Source organism: Podarcis muralis, chromosome Z (genome assembly GCF_964188315.1).
Source record: "Podarcis muralis chromosome Z, rPodMur119.hap1.1, whole genome shotgun sequence".
Lineage (NCBI taxonomy): Eukaryota > Metazoa > Chordata > Lepidosauria > Squamata > Lacertidae > Podarcis > Podarcis muralis.
The window spans coordinates 10,890,220-10,911,157 of record NC_135673.1 but is presented as its reverse complement, the minus strand read 5'-3'; the positions used below and the strand labels follow the sequence as shown (position 1 = coordinate 10,911,157).

The window sequence follows — 20,938 nt, the reverse complement described above, 5'->3', positions numbered from 1 at the left end:
TTTCAAAAGTGTATAATCCTCTTCTTTGTGTGTAAAACTCTGCAAAGCTCTTCTCTTTGCATAAATTAGGTTATTGGTGAGTCCTAGATTAGTCATGCTTAACAAAATGCTGTGGGGGGAAAGGGGGAAATCAAAATTTCGTTCAGTTGCAGTAACAATGCCCTTGAACTTTGTGCTAAAGACAAAAAACAACATCTTCAGGGAACTTCCTCTTAAAGGTAGCAGGAGGTTAATCTGTATTCCAGAGACAATCTATCTGTTGGCACCTTGTGCATTATATGTGTTTCTCTCTCTCTCTCTCTCTCTCTCTCTCTCTCTCTCTCTCTCTCTCTCGGGGGGCGGGGTGTCCACACCATTTCGGAAGTGGAACAGGTTGCATGTTTGTCTGGCCTTACAGAGTGAATGTTTGTTTCTCTCAAATAATGTGATCCACACTTGTCAACATATGAATATAGCTCACCAAAGACTTGGGGTAGTCTTAGCCAGGGATATCCTATTGCTTTGCAGTGTTTGTGAGTTATACATGAAGACTGTGACAACTGAGAATTAATAGAATATGTTCAAGGGTCTGGTGAGAGAATCTGTAGCTGTTAAAGTTATTTAATGCTGTTTGTAAGGAAAAGTGCATTTTCATGGATGTCTTCTCTGCAGACATGTGTGCATACCTCCTACTTTGGGGGTGGGCAGTGTTTTGATAATGTTGCACTCGACGCCAGAACTCTGGAACATGAGCTGGCTTATTACAATGCATTCTTTGTCTTTTGTGTTTCCCTTCTCTTTCCCTTCTCATCTTTCTCTGCCTGCACAGGACCCCACCTCTTGCTTCCCCATGGTTAACATAACTTTCATATGAGAGTGGCAGTTTACAGCTCCATACCCTCCAACATTTCTCCGATGAAAATAGGGACATTCCATTCCATAATGATAGTTTTACTATTTATACCCCAAACATCTTGCTGGGCTGCCCCAGCCACTCTGGGCAGTTTCCAAGATATATGAAAACATCATAAAACATTAAACATTAAAAAAAAACCCTTTCTTATACCGGATTACCTTCAGACAGCTCGGGGGTCAGATAACTCTATACCCTCTAACTCAATACCCTCTAACATTTCTCCAATGAAAATCGAGACATTCTAAGGAAAAGTGGGACATTCCAGGATCAAATTAGAAACCGAGGCAGCTTCTCTAAATCAGGGACATACCTGGAAAATAGAGAGACTTGGAAGGGTCTGCAGCTCACTTCTGGAGGGCTATAAACCAGGCTTTTAATCAAGTGTGTAGAGATTTGTATTGGGAATGCACACATCAGAGGCTATCTAACTACAAACCTCAAGCTTCTTGTTTGTCAAACCACATACCACCTTCAGTCCCTCCAGAACAAGATCTGTTTTCATGTATACATATGCAGTTTTCCCTGATGCACAGTGATGCTTTTTTCTTTTTCTTTTTTATGTTTACTTCAGTTAGTAGCCCACACTTTCCCAAGAGCAATGACAAATAAATATAGAAGAGAAGGTCCTGTTCTGGAAAGAGGAATGGTAGGAAGAAAGAAGGGCAACTGGAAAAAAACAACCAGCAAGCCACTAAACAGCAGAGGATCAGTGGACAAAGGAGTGGAGATATGGCCTCCTGGCACTTCTCATTACAGCAGCTGCCACTTTCTTCACATCTCTTTGGCCTCTTTGTTTGAAATTTTGCTGTCAGGAATCACTTTTTGGGGAGTGGAGGCAGACTGGTTCAGGGCTCACTAGTTACCAGTCCTTACGCATTACAGTACAGTGGTACCTCGGGTTAAGTACTTAATTCGTTCCGGAGGTCCGTACTTAACCTGAAACTGTTCTTAACCTGAAGCACCACTTTAGCTAATGGGGCCTCTCGCTGCTGCCGCGCCGCCAGAGCCCGATTTCTGTTCTCATCCTGAAGCAAAGTTCTTAACCTGAAGCACTTTTTCTGGGTTAGCGGAGTCTGTAACCTGAAGTGTATGTAACCTGAAGCGTATGTAACCCGAGGTACCACTGTATAAGCAAACAAAAAGAGCTGTTTTTCATTCATGTCTTACCTAGTGTTAATAGCTGCTTAAACATCTTCTCAGTAAAGATCTGTGTTTACCAAGTGTAAAAAATTCTGTTGGGCTTCACACTGCAAGGATTTAATACTTTAGTATGCACCCGTCATATCCAAAGAATGTAAGAGATGTCCAGGCTAAGCTAGATTTCCTGCTTTCAACCGATAACATAAAAAAAGTTTATCCCTTTGCTTTTGTTAAGCTATTTAATTCCTGACATGTCACCATTTCTCTTTTCTAGATTATCCTTAAGAATTGAGCCAGGAAACAGCTCTCCGCGACTGGTATCTTCAAAGGAAGATCTTGCAGGTATGATTAAATTTATTGGGAATGTTAAGAAGCCTACAACATAGCATTACTTAACTTTACAATTTCACAGTCTTTTTGCTATTGGTCAGGGCTGCACGCCATTTTCTATCCAAGGACCACCCTGGCGATTCCTTTTTGCATAGGCACCCTGATGTTTATGTGGTTGTGACACACACTTGGGCCTGTTTGTTTTCCTTTGACAGACGTCCTCAGAAGTTGAAAAACTATTTCTAATGTATAGTGAAGGGTCAGATCCCACAGTTTTATGGAGATGAGGTGAAATGACTGGAGTGTTTCATAGCATTCAGAGCTACTGTACTGGGATTGTGGTTTTCAGAAAGCCTTACTGTAAAAGTTTTATCTTAGATCAATAATGGTTGAGAAGACTGGTTATTGCATAAGACATAAAATCCATCGATCAATAGTCTGATTCCAATTTGAGAAGTGTGCTTTCTCTGTCACAATCAATATTCAAAATTTAGTGATCAGTGGCATTCACGTGTGAATGCTTGACAATGCCTGATAAATTTTGTGAATGCCTGAGCCTGAAAATAGATTTCTGTTTCTTCAGTTCTTGGATATTAACAAATAAATGCTGACAATGATATTTACCTGAGAATTACTTATGAATTCCTTTTAGTGATGATACTTCCTACTGGAAGGACAAGCAGGGTCTACTGAAAGCTTTCTTCTCCTCTCTAGAAGGAGGAGGAGTCATCCTTCCCACCTGACCAGTTCTGGTAATGGTTGGGGCCGTGGATGGATGGTTAACCAGCACAGATTTGAGCTTTCAGAACATTGACATTTATCAGGGATTGTCAACATACAGTGATTGTTCGTATTCACTATTGTAATTCCATAATTTTGAATATTTACCAGCAACAATCTTGGGTAGTTGTGGTAGTTTTTGCATTTTGAATGTTCACTGCAGAATGTATACAAAATTGACAAAGCTGTCTTCATTCATTTTACAAATAATAATTAGGATTATAATATATCTGAAGCTTAAACGTGTATCTTAGCAATTCAGCTGCCATTAAGAATAGACTTGCATGCAAAAACCAAAGCAAAACTCCATTTGTGAATAGGAAAGTAGGTTGGAAAACGATTGGGAAACTAGATAGGTCATTTTGTGTGTTACATTGGAAGAGACTTAGTAATATATTATTTATTCATTTATACACCGCTTATATGCCAAAATGGCTTCTAGATGGTTTACAACTATAAAACCAGTTAGAAAATCCATACATAATTAAAATATACAATAACAATTCCATTAGGACATGAAAACATCCATAATTAACATGTACCCTAAAACAACCATTTAAAAAGCATGATAATTAAAACAGTTGAACAGTTAAGACAGAAAGATCAGAAGTTGAGTTCATGGAACACTTTCCTAAACAGGTATGTCTTCAAGAGCTGGCAGAATGACAGTAATGATTGGTCTCTCGTATTTCTGTAGGGAGAGCATTCTACCATACTGTTGCCACCTGTTCAGAAACGATAATAATGGCTATACAATGTCATCAGTGGAGTTACATGCAATAAGCTGGAGTGCCTTGAGCAGAATAGCTTGAGAGAACACATAAAAGTGAAGTGAAACCAAGCCAACTCCATGCCGCTAAACACCATTGTGTAGCAGATATACAACACAGATAGATGTTTGTATATAGAATATATACAATAGAGGGAAGAACAGAAGCCGCCACCAAAATATATAGCAAATACGAAACAATAGGCAGATGTGTTGGAATCTCTATAATATAAACTTTGCATTTTTATATTAAGGTGGCTTTAAAAAACACACCCACTCATACATAGGTTTCTATGCTTGCCTTCAGCAATGGGTTTTTAGTACTAGTTTCATCTTGTTGTCATAGCAGCAGCAGTGTGTGTCTTCAAGGTGCCTGGGGCAGGCGGGCACATCAGGGGGTATGGAGGGTGATGTGAGGAGGATGCAGCGGAGCAGGCATACAACCTTAAAAACAGTCTGATTGGGCTGATTGGAAGGGCACAATTCTGTTGTGTCCTCCTGACGCCCTGCCAGCCCCACACTGCTTTGTGAGGCGGAGATGAGGGTCAGACTTGCAAAGCGGTGCAGGGCTGGCAAGGGCAACGTGAGGAGTAAAATGCACCCTCAAAAATCCCTGTGCCTGTGGCGACAGCCCCCCTCACCCTATCCATGCTACACCCCTGTGTCATAGAATACATATACCGTATTTGTCCGCCTATAAGATGCCCCCATGTATAAGACGCCTCCTATTTTGGGGGACTCAGATTTAAGAAAATTGGGGGAGATGGCCCAGAGTATAAGATGCCCCCTAATTTTTGACATTGTTTTTTTTTGGGGGGGGGGGGACCTTGTCTTATACACGGAAAAATACAGTAGTTCAGCTTGAGTAGTTTTGAAAAAGTAGAACAAGCTTCTGAACCACACAGAGAGCAGAGTAGCTAGAAGCATAGGTTGCCAGAACATGTAAAAGTTTTTCATTCATATATATATATATATATATATATATATATATATATATATATAGTAAATTGGTAAGAGTTTTAATCCAGTTTCTCTCTCTCTCTCTCTCTCTCTCTCTCTCTCTCTCTCTCTCTCTCTCCTATCTCTTTCTCACATGCACACAAACATGTACAATAAAATAGAACTATTTCTAAATCTGTGGGCTTGGCCAGAACAGTTTGGCACAGGGGCAAGATTAGCTAGCCAAGCCCACCTCACCAGCCCCCACCTCCACATGGAGACTGCCAGAGACCAGTTCTCCTGGGTGGCATTGATTCAGAGCCTCGCTGTTAGGTTTATTTCCACTGTGCATCCCACTGGTTTGGACAGGAGATGATTTTTAAAAACCCAAACTGCTGTTGTATAAAGGAACATAGCCATGGGGTAGAAGTGAATACTCTGTAACTACCATAGTTTGATGTGCTTGAGGTTGATTATATACATTTACCTTTTTATCAGCCCCTACCAACAAATCAGAAAGCAAGGCAATCTCCCATGACATGCCTCCTTCAGGGTTTATAACTATTTAAATCCTTCTTTCTTTGAGAGCTGTCTAAGTGGTTCTTGCATGAAAAATCAGCGTTGTTAAATTGATTTAGCGTGCAGTATAAATGTTGCCATGCTGATGTGTTCATACTGTTGTATCTTTCTCAGTAGACTTAATACTGGCAATGAGTTTAGCTAACTTTCACTTGTGCTGAGGCATTGTGTTATAGAACACACCTCTTACGCCTGATATGTTAGGGAATGCTCTTCTTAAGTATTTTGCTCCTGCAGTTAAGCTGATAGTATCCCATCCTATCAATAGTTCCATAGTTTGTTTGAATTATACAGTATCTGTCTTCTAGGTCTGTGCAGCTGAATAAACATGCACTTCCATAGGGCATGCAATAGATAAATGCCACTGGCAGACTTGGAGTAAAATTACTTCCAGTACATGGCATAGAAAATGCAATGGAAGATACCACTAGATTCTTCAAATACAGTCATACATTGGGTTACAAACACTTCAGGTTGCATTTTTTTGGGTTACGGATCCGCCGAAACCCAGAAGTACCGGAACGTGTTACTTCCGGGTTCCGGCGGTCGCGCATGCACAGAAGCTCTAAATTGTGCTTTGCGCATGCACAGAAGCGCCGAATCGCAACCCGTGCGTGCGCAGAAACGCCACTGCGGGTTGCGAATGTGCATCCCGCACAGATCACGTTTGCAACCCAAGCGTCCACAGTACATTCCTCAGGATAATTCTGCAATATTCCCACCACAGTACATCAAAGGGAGATACAGGAAAAACATCTTATGAGTAAGGCTCCACAGATTACATCTTTGTGTAAACCAGAGAGCTGTAATCTAGTTCAGAATGACTGGTCACTTTTCACAAGAATGTTCCCTGTCTCAAATGACAGTAAATCCTGCATTTTCAAGAACCATTTTTATGTGTGTGAGTGTTATATAGTGGCTATGAATCATCGAGCCTTAGCCACGAACTCATCTGATAGGCAAAGTACAGCTTCTCAGCCTCATTCCCATCCCCTCTTCTCCGCAGTTTTGGAAATGCTGACCTACCTGATAAGATTGCTGTAATGATTACTAGCAACATTTGTGAAGTGCTAGGCACAGTCAAAAAATTCCTCAAAAATCCACATTATGACTAGAGGCCAAAATCTTGCAGTTTTGGGGATAGATAGTGATACTATCAAAGAAAGTTACCAAACTACCTTAATATGTGGTGCCAATAGTTACCTCCTGATATCTAGATTAAATAGTGTGATTTCTAGGCAGTGACACAGGTCCTATCAATTTAAAAATCAAATACCGACTAGTTATTCTGCAACTTTACTGCTAGCTTCAGGGTCTTGGTTTGTACAAAGTCCTCTTCCTAAACTACACCTTTGAAGATTGCCCATCCTATGGAAGTGAAGCATTGCAAAGATAATTCTATAGATACAATTGCCTTTTATTCATTGTTTGCTCTCTAAAAATATCATGACTATTTTTACTGAAATTGCTTAATTCCATTCATGACAGAGTTCACAATATATACATATTGACTTTCCCCCCTCTGAAACAGGTATCTGTGAGATTTTCCTGACATCTGGAATTCTAGAATCTAGAATTCATAATGAGCAGAGGGTTGAAATAATAGATTTCTGAATTGTTGCTGACTTCATTTTCAGTGTTTGCTCATGAGCTTCCATATGCATTCTTAAGTATGTGTAAGTGATACCCAGCTCCCTGTAATTGCCAGTTGACTGAAGTGTCCAAATTAACTGTGCTGTATCCTGTTTCTGTGATATGCATGGACAAGAGGAATGTGGTATGCACAACGTTCCTAATTCCCTAATTCAGAAGTTCGTTTTGGAACACGAGAGGTAGTATAAATATGTCTTCAAACCAGACTAAACAAATCAGGACATGCAAACTGATATACCAGCTATTATCCTGAAGGCAGTTTCTGTTCTAAACTGTCATTGATGTGCCAGCTTTGTGTTTTGCCATATTGACAGAAATAAGTATAACTGCTTTGGAAGTACCCATGTAAGATATGGAGAAGGATTTCACTTGATGTTTAGAGGTGCTTTTGTATAAGTTTGTCTTGTATCTCAGTGGGAACTATTTGAACATATTCCTTTGTAAGACGAAATCATTGAATTTACAAAATGTGTCTGCTTCTGTTTGCCACATTTTCCTTTGCCTTTTTCGTACAATCCATTGCTGCTTTTAGATCATCATAATGTTACAAAAGTTGGGTGCCTCCCCCTCTTTCTGCTGAGCAGTAGCAAGAGTCTATGGGGTTCCAGGCACTCCCCTGGGGTCTGTGTTCCTTTGGAGAACTGAGACACTGTCGTAGCTTTAGGAAAGTATATTCTTAATAATAAATAAGTATATTCACTTATTTACACCTGCATGGAGGGAGTCCAGATCTTACAGCATAGTCATTTCATGAGAGGCTTGTCCCCCCTCAGCAGTGCAGCCAGCCTGCCAAAGATGGATTCTTCCTCCTTCTTCTCAGAACACCCTACTAAAAACTATATTTTCCTCTAAACCTAGTTACACTGGCAACCTTCTAAACCCCCAGTCTCTGTTCACACCTCAGGGCAAGAAGGGAGGATAGTTCTCTTGCATTGCCAATGGATCTCAATGACCCTGTATTGTCTCTTAATGGCCCTAGCTTGGCCAGGTCATTTTGCATAGGCTAGCTCAGGAATTCCTCTGCAGATTGTATCTCTCCCTTCACATCCCAAATAATAAAAATCTTACCATTTATTAATTTCTGGGGTTCAGGAGGGTCCCTCCGAAATCTATAACACCATCACCCCTTCAGCAAAAGGGAATGCTTTCCACAGCTATGCAAGAAATAAAAGAAAAAATACTAACAGTATTCAGAACACAACATCAAAGTAGATCATAGAAACATGACACATTTAAAAACACAATAACATCTCCTCTTCAAGCAATCTCCAGCTTCCCTGGAATCCTCCAGGCTTTCTCTTTCCTCTTGGGGTACACTCTGGTCACTGTTCTGCATCCCAATGCAGCTTACCCAATCGCCCACACTTGGCAGCGAAGATGATGGGTTTCCCTGATATATTTAAGCCAGGATGCCAGTTGTCTCATCCAAAGGCCCTTCTTTATCGCTATTATCATTACTCATCAGAACAATCTGTAGGGTTGCCATATGTCCTCTCTTTCCTGGACACATCCTCTTTTTCAATATTAAAATGATCCCAGCCTTGCAAAGCTGCACAGGGCTCTGATCAGATCCTCCCGCCCCCAGCTTGCGCAGGGTGGTGCGAGGACACCATGCACCCTTCAGTCCCAGCCCCTCAAGGGTGAAGTTGGGATTGAAGGGCACCTGACATCCTTCATGGCGCATGGCAACCCTCCCTGAGCTGCTTTGTGAGGCTGGGATCTGATCAATTCTGTGTCACATTCACTTTTGCCTCTGGCCCCACCCATCACTGGCATGCAGCCCATGGAAATTTGCCTAGAAGGGGATATGGCCATTGGAATAAAGAAAGTTCCCCACCCCTGATAGAGATAAATACATTGAGACAAATAAGAAAAGTTCAGTGGAGCCAAAGACCTGAAATACATAGAGTGGCAGTAGGTCTGCATCATGGGAATACATGGCCCCAATGAATTCAAGAGAGCAAAAAAGTGGTCCATTCACAATTGTTGCCACTGATTATCAAAACTTACTAGCTATGTTGATTCAACACTGGTAAAAGAAACACAAAGTGCCAATTAAGTCCCAAACTGAATTAAATTCACTGATTGAATAGTTCAGCTATTTCATGCTGGAACCTTCTTTGAACTCTTGCTGTTGAAAAGTGGTGGCTTCTAGATTAACAGTAGAGAAATGTTTTCCTACTGGTGTCAGAATATTGCCACTTCTTATGCCAAGCTTTACATTTTTCCTCTTGCTTGGCCTGTTTGTCCCATGTAGACAGGAGAAGGGCAGTGTTGTCAAGGGATGGTTTATATTAAGCTGGAGGATGTGCAGATGAGTGAGCCACTGATGCTGTGGTTGCTGGTTTTGAGTTCTGTAGCGGAGTAGATTATGTGGGCATAGTTGGCATTTGCTTGTTGCAGGGTCTATATCACAGGTTTAACTATCTGCAAGGTGATTAATCATCTAGCAATTTTAGATTAGAGTGTTCTTCCTTGCTGAATCTTACAGCCTGCAGAGACTTCTTTTGGTTAAAAAAAAAAGTGCCAGAATAAAGATACATGCACCTGCTTGTAGTTTGGCCCTCCCGCTACTGGTTCCCTGGAATTTGTGGATATTCGGTAAGTTATGACACTCATTTAATATGTTAGTGCATAGCCAATGGCTAGGAATGATGGGAGGTATAGACCAATAACATCTGGAGGACCGTAAGTGTTAATATTATAGTAGTTTGCCGAGAAAGCTTATATATATATACATATATATTCCAAGGTGGAAGTCACTTTACCATTCTTCATTTAAGCTTGCAGGTTTTCTTCTCTGTAGCTAATAGCAGCTCCAGGGGGTGTGATCTGAACCAGGCTGCAGCAGCAGTTATTTCCCACCCCTCAGACCACAGACTAAGGGTTCTGCAATTGTTTTTACAAAAAGAAAATTAATGTCAGAAGCACCAAAATTATTGCTCCAGTATCACATGTAGTTTGGCCCACATTGGCCCTGTTTATTTATTTTTAAAATAGTCCTCAAGTGCATTATAGGAATGATGAAAGAAAGTTCAAATTTTAAAAATAAAGTTTTAAAAAGAAATGTTGAGCTGGATGCAAAACAGGATCCTTTGGCATTGTTGTATCCAGGAAAGATTATCATCCATCTCTTTGAGATCAAATTCCTTTGGAACAGGATGAGTGTTTATTTTGTCACATAAGTGAATGATACTGAATAATTCCTGAAGAACAGATTCTTTGCAAACTGTGAGCTTTATCACTTTGTCACCGTAAGCTTTCAGTAGCATCTGTTGTGGTTGGGCTTGATCAGGCCCACGTCTCTCCCATATAAGCTTTTTGTGCCGGGGGGGGGGGGAGGTTGGTTTGTTTAGTTGAAGGCTGCCCACAGTGGCCTTTGGAAATACTCCTGTAGCTTCATTCTTCCATTAGGTTTTCCATCTGAGGCTGGCTCTAGCATGCAGTTTTGACAGGCTCACCACTGCCTTTTGGTCCTTGCCCAGCTGGGAAGCTCTAATCTGCTGCCAATAATACAATAAATGCCATCGGTTTTTCATACGTATGTGTGTTAGTGCCCACTAAGCAAGAAGCACTTATAGGACTATAAAAGTGTTGTTAAACAGATCAAGAAATGAACATTTCTGAAGCTTAAATGCATTCCTGAACCAAGTTGTTTAAGCAGAGTTGCTTGTGTGGTGTGATACTGAGGACAACTAAATAAACACAAAAAATTCAGCTGTTGCCCCAGCAACAAAAACGTTCAGTGTGGTCAATACATTGTATAGTTGGAACTGGAGCAGACATTTTTTGTTAAGGTGTTCCAAGATATTTCTATTAGAAATCCCTATTTTTAGTGGCTCATAACTTTCCCTTAGTTCATGCTGGAATATCCTGGACCATGGAGCTTATCTCAATCACTACTAAAAATGAAGAGAGGGGGATTTCTTTATTGTCTCCATTCTTTGGATTCTAGATTTGCAACGTGGTAGGGTCAGCATGTCCCTTTTACATCAGCCGTACTGGCTTTTGCAGCATGTGTGAAATTCTGCCCAGGGTCAGCCAAGTTACAGTCCTCTGAAAGACAGGGGTTAGTACGTGTTCAGCAGAGAGGGTTATTCAGTAAAGTTCCATTCCACTAAGACTGTTTTCATCTTAGAGGAGACACAATTATTCTTTCCCTCTGCCCCTCAACCCTGGCAGTGGTTCCTTCAGTCCACCAGGGGCTACCTGATTATGAAAACTGTTTTCTGTAATCTTACTCATACAGCAGAAGACAAAGAGCTTTCACAGCAATAATAAAAAAACTGGGTTTCTGGTACTAAATAAAAAGCAGTGTGTGCCAGTCAGGACTGCATAGGGGCATATAGACTCATTAGCCTGGAAAAAAAGGAAGCTACCAAAGGAAAGAGACATGGGAAAGTTGAAGGTTGAAAAGGAAGATCATTATCACTATCATTATCATTTATTCCCATCAGATGTCAAGGAGATAAATAACTACAACCTTCAGAAGACATCTGAAGGCAACCTTGTATAGGGAAGTTTTTAATGTCTGGTGTTTTATTTTATTTTTATGTCCTTTGGAAGCTGCTCAGAGTGGTTGGTTCAACCCAGCCAGATGGACAGGGTATAAATAACGACGTTTTTTGCTAAAAAAATATAGTAAAAAATTGGGGGTTGTCTTATACATGGATGGTGAATGCACAGGGGTTTGAGCTCTGGCGCAGGTGGCCTGGGCTTGGGTTCAGACTCTGATGCAGGTGACCTAGGTGGCCCAGGCTAAGCCTCTTGAAATATGGCAATCCAAACTTTGGGCCACCTCCCACCAGAATTATTCTGTTTGATGTTTAAAATACTGATTTCTTAATTTTGTGTTAAAATAAAATAGGGGTTGTCTTATACATGGGAGCATCTTATACACACAAAAATACAGTAATAACATTATTATTATCATCATTATTAATAAAATGTCTGTGCTGAGGTCACACATGGGGTGTTCTGTAGTGCTAATGAACTGAATTATCATAATCCATTCAGGTGAGCAGCAGCTTCTTTGATTCCTTTTCTTTAGTGAAGTTTGTATGTTGGCCATCTGATGACTGCAGAATTAAGGGTTCGTTCCTACCCATCTTTAGCAAATGCCTGCTCCTACTCCACTGAAGATCATTTCATTGAAATGTGGTTTTCTTGCAAAGTGTCCTGTGGCAACATGAAACTCAGTCAATACAGCTTTATTCTCCGACAATTTTGGCTTTGACATGTCAGAGCAAACCAGCTGTCTGCTTGTTTGCCAACCAACTTTCCAGAAATCAGACCAAGTGATGGACAAGAGACAGAAGTACTTTTCACAACAGAGTAGTTTTATATTGATGGCTGGTTTTCTGTTTCTGCTGCCACCATTCATGCTAAATTCTGAATGCTACCCATAGAGTAAAACTAGCCCATTACTACCATTTATATGTAGTAAAAAGCTTTCAAATTCAGGGTTGTACAAAGTACCTACGTTTCTAGAAGTTGTAGAATTCTAATGGGGACATTTTAAGTTCTTTAGTGGTGCCACAGAATCATGAGGACTGGGAGACAATATCTATTTGGACAGCATTTAAAATATTTCAACTGTTCACATTTTCCAATCAAGTGTCTTATGATGAAAAAAGCCATCTGTGTTCCTGTAACGTAGACGAAAAGATGTCCAACATGAGCACCATAGCCAGCAGACGGATTGTTTTGGAACATGTGCTTCAATAATTTTTCCCAGAGAATGTTTTAACGTAATACAGAGCAGAAATTGTGTATGTTCCCAGCATCTGATAGCTCTTAAATGTAGAAAAGTGTTAAAGAATTGTCCTCATTCCTAAAACCTCACCATTAAGTTTCTAGCAGCTTTCCGTGTTCCTCAGTAATGGATTTTGGTCTGATGCAAACCTGCTTTGCATTTTTGCTGTATGCATTTCAATACGATCAGTGTCATTTTAAGAAACCAAACACATTAGTGGATACAGTACATATAAGACTCACTTCACACAAGTTATTTTCTTGCACAGAAATAATGTCAGTGATGAAGTTAAAATTGATTTACTAACTGCTGTATATTTTTAGAAAGAAGTATTACCGGTAATTAAGGTGCAAAAACATGACTCTGGAAGCCAGCATCACAATCCATGTCCTTGTGATTAGAATTAAAACCCAACACACGCTAAACAAAAGACAGTGTACACTCTCCACACACCCCTCCCTTTGTAGAGATTATCTCACCATAGGTAAAGCATTATCTGTGAAGCATTCCATAGTCTGGACTGTTGTGTGTTAGGTCTTTGCACTGTTTGACCCTTGAACTTCCAATACAGTCTCTGGGAAGAATCATGGAGGACAGAAGAAAATGGCCAATCATTACATACACTGTAGTGTTTATTTGAGAGGTGAAGGACTAGGTCAAGCAGGTCATGTTCTTTTCAAGGCAGTAGGCAGTGCTCCAGCCATAAATAGATCCTTTTGTTTCTTCAATTTCTTCAGGCTAAACTCCGTGAAACCACATCACTGTTGAGGCCCCATAATACTTCCCGACAAGAGCATTCTCGTTTCCATTACCCCACTGTGAATGCAGAAGAGCAACTCCCTTAAGTCAGAGGAATTACATTACCGTAATGAGGTGGAAATTGGCCCAGTCATGCTCAATATGTCTGACCCTGGAACGAGCTTGCAATGAGCGCACTTTGTTAGATCTGGAGTACATGCAAAATAAGAGTTAAAAAGAAGAAAAATGAAAAGAGAGAATAAGCAAAGATGTTTGTACATTTATATTCCTTTGGCCAGTCAGGCTACTATACTGGTGACGCAATCCGGATGGAACTTCCTTCATTTTGGATTCAAAGGAAAACATCGTTTTCCACGTAAACAATTAGTCTGACATTTAGTTATGCAGTTTGTGTTAGATGTAACCTTGGATACTAGTAAATAGCTTTGTTGTGGATGTTTTAGTAGCAAGTCATTTACTGCAAGCCAGAAGTGCCTAATTGTCATGCCTGTTCTTAATTTTGGTCTTATGGCTTTCATAGCTTATTTTCTGGTAGTCATTAAAGAGACAGGAATGAAACGTCCATCAGAACCCTTCCTCCCATCTCTGGCGCTGACAGTGGTACAACTTCAGTAGTTTCCTAATCTTAACAGATGCCCATTTGATTTATTTCTCTGTGTTTGGGGGTTTGGAATATTGTTTTTATCTGCTCACAAATTTATTGACAAATTTCATTTGTCTGCTTTAAGCCCAGGTGAAGAAAGCTTCACGCTGCAACTGATGGCAGTGCCACCACCAGCGGTAGTCACTTAGCATTACTGAAGACTTAAAATCCTTCACCAGACATAAAAACTCAGAACCCTCTTTTGCACTCCACCCTTGGTGGCAAACTTAGTTCCTCCTGGTTTTCTCACTCCCCTCCCCTTGGTGACTGAACCTATATCTTCTCTAAGCCAAGGGCTGTCAACATGGCAATGACAGGCACCAGTTTGCCTACCCAAAAAAGGTCTCAGTAAATACCCCTTCAAAAATCCACGAAGCATGAGAGACTGTTTCATTTTCTTTCTCAAATTCTGTTTGTACTGGTCCAGCCACTCCTAATTTGAACATGACCCCTTAAATATGCCCAGATTTCATTGGACTGGAACCCTCCCTCCCTGCTGTTCTGAATAGAGAGGTGAAAATTGCTTTTATTTGTGAGCAAGTATGGCAGTGGTGGATATAGGTGCTTTCTCCAAGTCTGTGCCTGTGGAGTAATTACAGCAACAGTGAGACCATGCCCCCCCTTATGTACCCTCATCTGATGGGGTATGTGCAACCTGAGGCGGCTCCTACATAAAAGGTATCACTGCTGTTCCCTCTTCAAACCCCTGCTGGTACTAGGAAACAGTGGGGTGGGGAATGACAAGGAGTCTGTTGGCCCATCCCTTGCCTGAACAATCTCTTCCTCCTCTCCCGACACATCCTGTGTGCCTCCCTCTGTCTCAGATCACTCTGACCCTTCTTCCTCCATTTGGCCTGGCTTCTACCTTATGGGCGGTGCCAAACCCCATAAATCACTGGATCCCTCTCCTGGTGCCAAACCCAATAAACTCCTATGGCCCCCTGCCTCCACCACACACTGCCAGTGGCCGCCACATAGTGCGTAGTAAAACCATGGGATTCACTTTGAGAGGTAATGATGGCTACCAACTTGGATGGTGTTGAAAGCTAGTTAGACATATCCATGGAAGATAAAGCTATCAAGGGCTACTAGCTACAATGAGTATTTTCTGCCTCCACTGTTGAAGGCAATCTGCCTTTGAATACCAGTTACAGGGAATCTTATGTGGGAGAATGATGTTGTGTTTGAGTCCTGCTTGATGGTCAAAAATTCTTAAAATTTGCATTCGTACATGCAATTAATGAACATTAATATGAATGCTGTATATTAATTGGAGATTGTAAGCCACACTGATACAACTGCTAAGCTATTATACCTCTTGTTACATCATGCTAGAGCTCAATTGTAGCCAAAATGAAGCTGCTTTTAAATATAAATGAAGGTACCATTTTTCTTTTAAATGTATGTGACATGTGGGATGCTATTGTGATACTTGTCTAGTTGTTTGCCACATAAATGTCCACTTGTTTGAGCAGTAAGGCACTTTCCAGTGTTTGGTAGAAGAACATAGCAGATGAAGTTTGGGCAACATATTTAAGAGGATATATTTAAAGCTGGTCAAGGCTAAACTGAGGCACAATAACAGGCTGTTTCATTTTGTCATTTTTTCCCTGGACAAAGTAAATTTTCCTATGGGAGCAAAACCATGAAGGACATTGACATTAGGAAGGAAATGCTTTCTGTAAACTAACAATGATTTATCTCTTTGGGGAGTTTATAATGAAATAGCTTGATCTTTATTTAATGATGTCATCCACTTTTTAAAGCCTTAGGTCTTTGTATTTATTTGAAATTAAAGATTTGAGAAGAATCACACTTCAGATTTCAGCATGTATAGGAGCACTTCGCATATCACAAAGGGACTTCTTCTGTACAGGTACAGGGTGTCTCCATTCTTCAGGAATTACCTGCAATACATATCTCTATAAAAATAAAACATATAACGTTATATACAATAGAGATACGTGCTGAAAAAATGTAACAGAACTAGCAGCCCTCAGAAACCAGAGTGGATAGGTGGCCAACTTAATGCTGTGATATATATGAAGAAAGTAGAGATATGGAGGGGAGAAATGTTTCTAAGTTACTGAGCCTAGTTTGGTGTTTGCTATCATTTGTAACTGATTTATTACCCAGTGTGCCTTCTTTCATATGCTGTACCATAAGATTCTTTAAAGAGGGCAGAATGGAACTCAAATGTTTATTTCTTACATTTATACCCCTCAGTTCTGCAATCATGGAATCCAAGGTAACATACCTATGGCCCCCAGGAGTTCTCCATTCAGGCACTGACTAAACCCAGACTGGCTTAGCATCAGCAAAGGTGGTAGCTTCCTGTGCCTTCAGAGCACACACTGGGACTTTTAGAATGAAATAGCAGTCCTAGGGGACAATTTCCAAAGGGAAAATTGGGGTGGGAGGAGAAGCACCATAGTCCTGATCCAGATTACGAGCCCTATGCCTGCTTTTTATAAATAAAGAAATGTGACCATTTCTAAACTTCCTAATTAAAAATGCATTTAATGTAATTTGTCACTCAAGCAGAGATGACTGTCTGTGGCAGTCTAAAATGTATCTTCCTGGCTCCCTGTTCTTTTCATTGGTCATCTCTTTGCATCTTCTTTCACAGAACTGCCTAGTTAGAGTCAAAACAGGGATTTGATTTGATTTTTTTAAAAAAACACCAAACATGTTCCTTTTATTTGTCTCTCTTTGGTGCCTGCAACACAGCAGCTGTAACTTGCAGGCTTTCCACATATTGTACATTTTAATAGACTTTAGTGGGCATTTAGCAAAACACTGAAACAAGGAAAACTATGATTTTGCAATAGCCAGAGCTAAAGGCTTAACCCTTTTTACAACATGCTTATATTTTTCTTCTGTTTGACAGATTTCTTCTCTGATTTTCTTAAGCGTCTGTTTTGTGCCTGGTTCTTAACCAGGCCCAGAGTTATGGTTACATTAGCAATTAAGTAGGTAAGTATCTGGCCAAATTTCACATAGGCTATGTAGACCTTTACCCAACTTAGCATCAATAACACTTTTATGCACCAAACCCAAAAGTTTCTTTAAAAACTTAAAATGTCTTCTGCTTGTTACTCAGTTCAAACTATGAGATTTGTGGCTCCCCATTCAGTCATTTCATCAGCTTGAGATCTATCAGCTCCTGTTTCGTTTTATTAGGGCAAAATTAGTGAACTAAAAGTTTACACTCTGGAGGCTTAATGTGCTAATAAAGGATTGCATAAGTTACAATTTGTTTATAGCACTTGAATGATTATTCATGGAAAAATTATGCAAAGGAAAAAACAGTGAGATCCTTGGGGATATTAAAGCTACGTGGTCAACTTTTCCGAATGTTCCTGCCACAGCTTTCTAAACAGCACTCGTCAGCTTCTGCTGGGCTTTTCTCAAGTTCCCCAAACAGTTTGTAATAATGTTTTAATACCTTCTGTATGTTATTTCAGTGTATATGTCAGTGTCATCTTGACAATAATGCAAAGAAGTAATGAAAACCAAGCATGTGTGTTCCTGTGCCAAGTGATTGGAAAATCATGCTAGACATCATTTGTTTCATTGGGAGGTATATGAACATTAATAGTATGCACAAGAAGTGGATAGGGTGGGGAACTAATAAACAGGAGGGGTATTTGGTAGCAGTTGACATCATTTAGTGGGAACAAGCAGCCAAAATTACTTGCTCTCACGTGTATTTAAAAGCTGGAACTTCTGTCAATAAGACCAGTAACTCTGCTACAGAGATTAGTGTGAATACAGAGATTACACAATGTAGCAAATAAATTTTATTTCTCAACTGAGTGGTCTGCTGCGGTGGTTGAGCAACAGATTTCGGTAAACCCAGAACAGGGTTAACTTCTCAAAAGATCTTTTTTTTTAAAAAAAAAGCAGCATTTTGATTTATAAGAAAAAGAACAACCAAAGTGTTTCAATTGGATTATGAGTAAAGCAACAAATCATGCCACCTAATCCCTTATACAATAGAAAGGGTTTGACTGTGCAACTAGTTGTTTACTTTGGGTCAGCACTGAGTTTCCACTGGTTTAGTCACCAGCTGATCTATGTTGAAAACTTAAGGGCCATGATTCAGGTGCCACGGGAAGCTCATTGTTTTAACTGCATTGTTTTGAATAATGCAGTTGTAGGCTGAGCTTGTCTGTGTTCAGCTGCCTCCTCCATCTCTTTGCCTCCTGCCATCAAATCAAGTCATAGGGTTGACTTCCATTGATTTCTGCACAAAAACAGGATGCTGCACTGGCTTTGCATGCAGGGGTAATGAGCAGATGTTAGTTAACCAGTTATTGGCCTCAGGATACTGTAGTGGAACTGATACTGCTTTCAGTGATGTATTATTGTCAATAACGGGGAGCAATGGCACTCTGTTGCCTTTGAGGCTTGGCTTTCTGTGAATAGTTGTTTGTTTGTTTTGCTTTTATTCTGTGTATTCTGAATTGTATAGCATCAATACCACTCAAATGTTTAACATATTTTATACTTTCCTCTGTGGCAGTGGAATAAAAATACCAAAAAAATGGACCTGATCGCTGCCTTCATTTGTAGAAAATTAGCAACGTAACTGTTTATGGGTATGCATTGCATGCTGGGACTCACTGGTAACATAGATTCAGATCACAATAGCACCTGAAGGTCTCCTTCAATCTTTCACTCTTGTTTATGCACATGGGATGTAAACAATACTTTCAGACACCTGGTCATCAATCTTATGTAAGAGATAGGGATCATGTCGAAGTGTGTTCTCAGATTTTGGTTGAGGAAATGCTCTCCTTTATTAAAGTGTGACTAGTAAAATCCTGGTGAAACCAAGTGCTACATTTAGAAAATGTACCACAACTTTGTCCCAGAACTCATCTTTTGATAAATTCTCTTCACTCTACTCACTAGCCCCATATCTCCCACCATGACAGGCTTCAGAATGGATTCCTAATCTCTTACCTGACAGTCTGCTACAATGGTATCAACAAGACTGAAGTAGAATGTCTAAGGGCTTATATTGCAGGACCGAACCAATGGAACTTTGAGAAGCAGCAGTTAGTACACAAAATTCTACACACACACACACACACACACACACACGGCAGTGTTTCTCATGCAACAACTTCTAGTGTGTGGTTCTGGTTACACCCCTGGACAAGAAATGAGCAGAGCTGCATTTTTGGAAAATGTTCTTGACCTTTTAATATAAGGCCTTCTCAGAAACTGCATAATGCCAAAGTGACTCACCCTTCTAGAGTGCTGAGTGCTTCAAACCCTTATTGATCCACCAGGGCAGACATGCAAGAAGCTGCTTCAGTCACGTGTATGTGTGTGTGAGTGAAAGACAGAGAACAAGAACACATAAAATACACTTTCTTTTTCTGCAGTGACTGTAGCCTAGAAATGTCCAAGAGGTTTTATTCCATCTCCACTTTAGATCCTTAAACTAGTTTTGTATCCTCCTTTCCAAAACAGGCCTTTCATTCTTCTGCTTATATTTTGTGTCAAATATAAGGCCTGGAGATGTGAAGGTTTGCTTAGTTTGCTTTCACCAATGGCACAGCTAAAATCTAGGACTTTGAGAAATAAAAAGAAAATAAAAGTATGTTTCCACGAGAAATCTATGCCTTCTATATTTCTGTAACTCCAGGCTGGAGACTGGGCATAGAATATAAGTATGGTATAGTACCCTACTTTCACTAGGTGGCATCCAACATCTGTCAATACATTCTTTATTCTGTGGGAAAGAGTTGCTGCTCTTTTGTTCACTGTAGTCAATGCCATGAATCCCAGAGTTCAAACTTTTTTTTAAGGAAACATGCTTGCCCAACTTCCCTGCTTCATGCATGGCTTACCTGCCATTAGCGTATCTGAACCAAGTTTTCACCAGATGCAGAGTAATGTTAGTTTTAGATTAAGGTTCAAATATATTTACTCTGATGCACTTCATCACTGCCGAAATTGAAACCCACCAATGTGATTTTGGGCCACTTAAAGCATTCAAAAATTCCTACTCAGAAAGCACTTTCATATAGCAAGAGCATCAAACCCATATTTATATTTGTCACATGTTGATTCCATGCATGCCTGTTCCACATGTACAGGCTTTGGTCAGCCAGAGTGAATCCCATCTTCTTAGTGTATATAAACCTAGTTGTATAGATGCAAGTGATCACTGCACTATGTCCAGGTTTCACCCTTTTTCATATATGTACTGTTTTCACTGTAGGATATGCAGAAGACTTGAAGCAGTCCTTACCCCTCTCCTCTCAGCTGCCTAAATCCTAAAGCCCCTATAGAAACCAGTCCTTTCGTGGAGCTTTTTAGCAGAGTCTGAAATGTCAATACTATGTAGGAGCTGAACTCTCTTTCCATTCCTTGGACATTATAGCTTTAGGACCTGTTGTCTCAGCTGAAACAATCTTGTTTCCATCTGGTAGCAATTCTTCAGCCACCTATAGCTAATTCTGTTTCTCCTCTCTCTCTCTTTCTCTCACTCACTCACTCTCTCTCTCTCTCTCTCTCACACACACACACACACAGAATTATCTTCAGCCAACTTGAGGAAACCACTTAAAAACTTGATAACTCTGTTCCATCTCTGTTGCTTTGCGTGTGTGCTAGCTAAAAATGTGTAGCTTGTTGGCACAAAGACCTTCTCAAAGTTCCAGAGCTGACATCTGT

At 40.3% G+C, this 20,938-nt stretch overlaps 1 protein-coding gene and 1 long non-coding RNA gene across 15 annotated transcripts in view; one reads left to right on the top strand and one right to left on the bottom strand.

Annotated features, from left to right (window-relative positions):
• Window positions 1–20,938, top strand: part of RALGPS1 (Ral GEF with PH domain and SH3 binding motif 1) — a 214,439-nt gene that overhangs the window by 169,810 nt on the left and 23,691 nt on the right. For 9 of the 11 annotated variants that reach the window (XR_013391386.1, XR_013391385.1, XR_013391382.1 and 6 more), the window contains exon 12: window positions 2,310–2,377. Coding sequence is in view for 4 of the 11 variants with exons in the window: in XM_028715422.2 (XP_028571255.1) it covers window positions 2,310–2,377 (68 nt within the window). In the remaining 7 variants the exon portion in view is untranslated. Of the gene's footprint in view, window positions 1–2,309; window positions 2,378–13,577; window positions 13,683–17,132; window positions 17,219–20,938 lie in introns of those variants that run through there. The other 2 variants (XM_077922579.1, XM_028715429.2) reach the window with 2 other exon arrangements.
• Window positions 12,404–20,938, bottom strand: part of LOC114589229 (uncharacterized) — a 36,626-nt gene continuing 28,091 nt past the window's right edge. Inside the window, exon 5 of one of the 4 annotated variants that reach the window (XR_003704616.2) lies at window positions 12,404–13,786. This is a non-coding gene — a long non-coding RNA (uncharacterized LOC114589229). Of the gene's footprint in view, window positions 13,787–14,858; window positions 19,831–20,938 lie in introns of those variants that run through there. The other 3 variants (XR_003704617.2, XR_003704614.2, XR_003704613.2) reach the window with 3 other exon arrangements.